This window comes from Musca vetustissima, unplaced genomic scaffold, assembly GCF_032173495.1.
Source record: "Musca vetustissima isolate MV318-11 ecotype Yass unplaced genomic scaffold, APGP_CSIRO_Mvet_v1 utg107543, whole genome shotgun sequence".
NCBI lineage: Eukaryota > Metazoa > Arthropoda > Insecta > Diptera > Muscidae > Musca > Musca vetustissima.
The window spans coordinates 41,116-47,589 of NW_026883323.1; the positions used below are offsets into that span (position 1 = coordinate 41,116).

Consider the following 6,474-nt stretch of genomic DNA (forward strand, 5'->3'; position numbering starts at 1 on the left):
TATATCTTCAAGAGTTCTTGAGATTTTCACTTGAAATTTTGTAGAGACATTCCTTAATCAGTGTAGATTCGAATTATGTCAACAAAAATTTTGACCCCGAGAATGGGGGGGTCCCCTTAATGTAATTTTATTAGTTTTGTATTTTATTATTTTTTGTTTCATTTGCATTTTTTTTTATTGTATTTCAATTTAGTTATTTCGCAATTAATTTCACTTAATTTTACATTTAAATGCATTTATTTTGTACTATTGACCCACTGTGATCTTGTTACATTTTATTTCTAGTTTTTACTCTTCTAATCATTTGTGTTGTAACCCGTTAGTGTTGTTTGAATTGTTGTTTCTCGCTTCTCTTCTTGTAATAGTGATATATTGTTCTCGTTACAATATATTTTGTTTTCTTGCACTTACATTGGTTATGCATGCACATATAGGAACAATGAAATCGAAACATTGGAAGTGAGAACCAATAATAATAACAACAACAGTCCCCCTTATGTATTGTAACAGATAGGCTTGAGATGAATATGTTTTAAATAAAGAATTATTGTTAACGTTGAAACCGACAGAGCAACGTCGTCTTTTTTTTTTGTTTGCATTGACACACGGCCGCACAGTGCTTTGCACCTACAAATAAATTATCTGTCCCGTCGAACATTTCAGCGGCATATAGATAACAATTATAATTTAGTTAATTGCTCTATATTGCTGCCGGTGAGGAAAAAGCTCCTTATCGTACATTTTGGCGCCCAACGTGGGGCAATAATTTATATTGCGCGGTCCTGATATATCCATGACTTTGTCGACGTTTCGAAAAATAAAAACTTTCCATATTACAACTTACATCAAGTGTATGCTCATTGCGAAGTGCAACTATCGCCTACAGAATTGACTTTAAAGGGCTCCTTTCCTTGCGAGCAAATTAAAATAGTTTTTACAAATATTTGGTGGGTCCAAAGGACAATTGTTTTGAGAAATTATAAACTGTGTGTTGTGGCATAAAATAAAGTATTCTGAAACGTTTTGTGGTTCAATTATTTATTAAATAATAATCAAATGCCTTCATCAGTGATTTTTCAAATAAGAAACGGAATAAAATCACATATTGGTCCAAAATTTTCTGGCTCATCAATACCAGAATTTGTGTAATAAATATAATATTACAGACTATTTTCGGCTCAGCAGAGACTTACTTAAAAGGACATAACAAATATATAAAAACTGTAGTTCGATTTTCCGTTGATTGTTGTACATAATAAATACATTAATTACTCTTGATTGTTCTGGTAAATAGTGGTGAATATTGGACTTTGTCGTGCCCGCTATTCAAATACATACAATACATAGATAGAACTTTAAACGAATTTTCGGACATTTTGTGGCGTCTTTTACAGTGGTTAATAAAATTGTTTCACTGATTTTAATAAAAAATTAGTGGACATTTTGGCTTTGAGAATTGTTTCAAAATAGTTTGGAGTTCTAAAATGAGCCTCGAGGAAGCTAAGCAGCAACGGGCTAACACAAAGAAAAGTATTACCCGAATCAAAAATCAAGTCGAAGCTAATGCAAGGGGTGAAGGAAGGACGCTGTCGTCAGCGGAACTGAAATGTCGTTTAGGGATTTTGGAGTCGTATTTCAAACAAATCTTGTCGTTCCAAACCCAAATTGAGAAATTTGATCCAGATGACAATGGTCGACTTGAAATCGAGGATTTATATATTGCATGTAAAATGAGTATCCAGTCCCAGCTTAGCGAAGATGTCCACAACACATCGCTTTCTGACTCAACTATTTGTTTCCAAGCACCCAGCCACAAGTTGCCTGCACTCAAATTGCCCACTTTCGGTGGTAAGTACAGTGAGTACAAAAATTTTATAACGTCGTTCAACCAAGTGATCGATCGTGAGGTTGGCCTTTCTAATATCGAAAAGTTCAATCATTTGCTTAACTGCCTCCATGGACAGGCACTGGAAACTGTAAAGGCTTTCCAGATTACAAATGAAAACTACCCAAAGGCTCTAGAAAGGCTAAAGATGCGTTATGACAATAGTTCGCTGATATTCATGGAAAATATAACCAACCTTTTTGAACTTCCTAGCATGTCAAAGCATAATTGCACACAACTTCGTAGTCTTGTGGACAATGTTTCTGCTCTATACAGTTCTTTGCTCTCTCTGGGCTCGCATAGTGACATCGCACAGTCAATGCTTATCTACATAGTGATGGAGAAAGTGGACGATGACACAAAAAGAAAATGAAAGATTCTTTAGACTTCACCAAACTGTCGTCATGGAACGATTGCTCAAAGGTTTTGGAAAGACATTGCCAATTTCTGGAATCGGTTGAAACCAGTCATACTCATGTTGCCTCTCGTAAGTCCAATCAACAGTCTGGTAAGTTCAATGATAAAGCTTCTAGATCCGGCTCCAGTTTTTCTGTTTCAAAACGTGTTTGCCAGCTTTGCTCAAAATCTGACCACACAATTAGTCGCTGTACTCGCTTTAAGGAAATGAATGTCAGTGAACGTTTTGAAAATGTCAAACGACTTGGCCTTTGTCTAAATTGTTTATCGAAAGGGCATCATGTTAATAGCTGTTCATCCTCATTTAAGTGTAAAACTTGTTCTCGTTCGCATCACAGTATGCTTCATCGGTGTCAGTCTGCACCAAGGCCCTCGTCCCCTGCTTCTGTCACCTTGAATGAAAATCCCGCCTCGGTCCACACCCATGTGGAAAAAGCTTCGCCGGAACAGATATTGCTTGCTACTGCTATTATTCTTGTTCGTGATTCTACTGGTTGCTACCAATTGGGACGAGCTTTGTTGGATTCTTGCTCCCAATTGAATTTCATGACTGATGACTTTTCTAGAAAGCTACATTTGCCTCGAGCAAAACATACTACTGTTGTTGCTGGTATTGGAAACTCTCATAGTAATAGCAGATATAGGACGTCAACAAATGTCAAATCTCGATTAACTGATTTCGAAGCTCTTGTTTTGTGTTACGCCTCATATCTCATATCAACCCGATTCTGAATTAGATGTCTCGTCGTGGAATTTGACTCCAAATACCCAGCTTGCAGATGAAGATTTTTTTAAATCCAAACGTATAGATTTGCTCATTGGTACAGATACATTTTTTGATATCTTGTCAGTTGGCCAAATTAAACTTGGACCTAATTTGCCCAAATTACATAAAACGCTATTCGGTTGGATTGTAGTTGGTCGTTATCAATCCAAGAGTACTAGTTCCTCTTGTATGTTCACAATAGAAGAAGAGGTCGATTTGAAATTACAGCGCTTATGGGAAATCGAAGAAATCTCACTTGACTCAAATGGTTTGACTCCTGAACAAATTGATTGTGAATCATTTTTCAACCATAATGTCCATCGCGAATCTACCGGGAGGATTATTGTGAGATTGCCCTTTAAGGAACCTGCTGAGACATTAGGTCTCTCTCGGGACAGGACTGTTAAGAGATTTACCTCCCAAGAAAGGCGCTTTGCTCGTGACTACAATCTTAAATCTCAATACATTGCGTTTATGAAGGAATATGAAGATTGTGGACATATGAGTTTAGTTCGAAATCCTCGGTTAGATGTACCTCATTTTTTCATCCCTCACCATTGTGTCTTCAAGCTCAACAGTACGTCAACTAAACTTCGTGTGGTATTCGATGCCTCGTGTCCAACATCGTCTCAGAAATCGTTAAATGACATTATCATGGTTGGTCCAACAATTCAGGATGAGTTGTACAAAATTCTACTGCGTTTTCGTCTTCATCGCTACGCTCTATCAGCGGATATAATAAAAATGTATCGTCAGATCCTTATAGATCCTCGTGATAGAAGATTTCAATACATTTTATGGAGAAATTCGGAAGAAGAGGAAATTCGTACATATGAGCTTAATACCGTTACTTATGGAATGTCGTCTGCCCCTTATCTCGCCATTCGAAGTCTTCACTATCTCGCTGACCAATATACAGAGCAATTGCCACTTGGCTCAAAAACTATCAAATCGTCATTTTATGTGGACGATTTTCTGGGTGGTGCAGACTCAGTCGAAGAATTGGCTCAAATTAAGCGAGAAGTTACTGAAGTTCTAAATCATGGCTGTTTCGAATTGGATAAGTGGCACTCAAACCATAAAGATTTCCAGCATGACAACACAACAAAGGATTTGAATATTGACGACACTGCTATAACTAACGCTCTTGGTATCACTTGGGATCAACATAAGGACGTGTTCCTATTTTCTTTCTCGCCTAAGACTGAAATTTCGGAGAAAATCACGAAACGCACCATTTTGTCACTTTCATCGTCTCTTTATGATCCCCTTGGACTCCTGGCTCCTATTATTATCAAATCGAAAATCATCATGCAGGAGTTATGGATTCTGAAAATTGGTTGGGACGAATCTATTCCCCAAGAACTGCACTCAGCATGGAATAATTTTGTTTCCGATCTCAAAACTCTATCTTCGCTTCACATTCCTCGCTATGTTCTCGCTGCAAATTCTCAACAAGTTCAACTACACGGGTTTTCCGATTCATCTATTCGTGCGTATGGCTGCTGTTTTTACCTTCGCGTAAAATCTTGTTCTGGAAATGTTTCAGTACGCCTATTTACTGCTAAATCTCGTGTTGCACCTACAAAAAGACAATCACTACCAAAGCTCGAATTGTGTGGAGCCCAACTTTTGGCAAGACTATACTCCAAGATAAAAAACCTGACCTCGCCCACAAACCTCCAAGTGTTTCTTTGGTCTGATTCTCAATTGGTTCTTCATTGGCTCAAGCAGCACTCCTCTACGTTATCAGTATTTGTTGGCAACAGAGTGTCAGAAATTCAGGATCTCACTAATGGCTGCGTTTGGCGTCATGTCCCAACACATTTCAATCCAGCTGATATTGTCTCTCGTGGTTCTTCTGTGAAAGAACTGTCCTCATCAATCTGGTTCAACGGTCCAGAATTCCTTGCACTCGATCCCATTCAATGGCCGCATAACAAAATGCATAAATTATCGGATGAAAGTCAACTAGTAATTGACAAGGAAAAACGCAAAACTGTCCTTTGCCTAAAGGTCAAATCTAACTACATCTTGGATTGCATCGAAAAATATAGCTCGTATTTGAAAATAATACGTGTTGTCGCCTGGGTGCTTCGTTTCGCACAAAAACGGAAAACTAATATTTTCCATTCTGAATATTTGCAGCCCCAAGAACTGGAGAATGCGTTGATTCGTATAGTTGTCAACATACAGAAGCAACATTATCAAGATGATATACATCGAGTTCAGAAGAAAAAAGATCCTCAAGGCACTCTGAGGTGTCTCAATCCCTTCATCGACTCATCATCTGGTGTTAATTTGCTGAAGGTTGGAGGTCGTCTAGAATACGCAGCTATTTCTGAAGGCCAAAAGCACCCAATTATATTGCCCAGCAAAAATCATTTCGTTACGTGTTTTGTACGCCATTTACATGTTCAAAATTATCACGCTGGACCTAAGGCTCTAATGGCTCTAATACGTGAAAAATTCTGGATCATCAATTCAAGAAACCTGTGTCGTCGTATCGTGAACTCGTGCCCACAATGTATACGATATCGCCCGAAATTGTTGACGCAGATGATGGGTAATTTACCGGTAGAACGACTCAATCCCTCCAGGCCCTTCGCCAGGTGTGCCGTCGACTTTTGTGGTCCTGTCAACACTTACCTAAGGATCAGAGGAAAGGTTCCGTATAAAACGTACATTGCCGTATTCATTTGTCTCGCTACCAAGGCAGTCCACATTGAAGTTGTTTCGGATCTATCAACTGATGCCTTTATTGCAGCTCTCAAAAGGTTGATTGGACGCAGAGGTTTGCCCACAGATATATTCTGTGATAATGCTACAAATTTCGTTGGAGCAAATTCTAAGTTGTCGCAACTAAAGTCGTTCCTTTTCGATTGTAAAAACTCAAATGCTATTATAAACTATTGCACTAATGAATTCATAAACTTTCGTTTTATCCCCCCTAGGGCACCACATTTTGGCGGATTGTGGGAGGCGGCCGTCAAGTCAGCCAAAGGTCATCTGACGAAGGCTCTGTCAAACACTAGACTCACCTATGAGGAATTGTCTACCGCTATGGTTGAAATAGAAGCAATTTTAAACTCGAGGCCGATTTCACCTCTATCTTGCGATCCTAGCGACTCTGAGGCACTTACGCCAGGCCATTTTTTAATCGGCGCTCCCATGCGAAGTTTGCCAGAACGTGATGTCCTAACGAAAGAAGTCAACAATCTTGAATACTGGGCACGAATATGCGCTATCAAGCAAAGTTTTTGGAATAAGTGGTCCCACGACTACATTAATGAACTTCAAACCCGCAACAAATGGATTGCATCCAACCCTAATGTCAAACCAGGCTCTCTCGTTATTGTTCGAGAAGACAATCTACCCCCACAACAATGGCTCATGGGCAGAATCA

The 6,474-nt window shown here is 38.9% G+C and overlaps 1 protein-coding gene across 1 annotated transcript; it reads left to right on the forward strand.

Moving 5' to 3' along the window:
* Window positions 1–1,484: 1,484 nt before the first annotated feature.
* LOC133330196 (uncharacterized) lies at window positions 1,485–6,411 on the forward strand (the record flags this gene model as incomplete). Its single annotated transcript, XM_061538660.1, has 5 exons — window positions 1,485–1,848; window positions 3,988–4,560; window positions 4,618–5,159; window positions 5,217–5,920; window positions 6,023–6,411. Coding segments are annotated over exons 1-5 (2,572 nt in total), but the record flags the coding sequence as incomplete, so codon positions are not given.
* Between the last annotated feature and the right edge of the window lie 63 nt (window positions 6,412–6,474).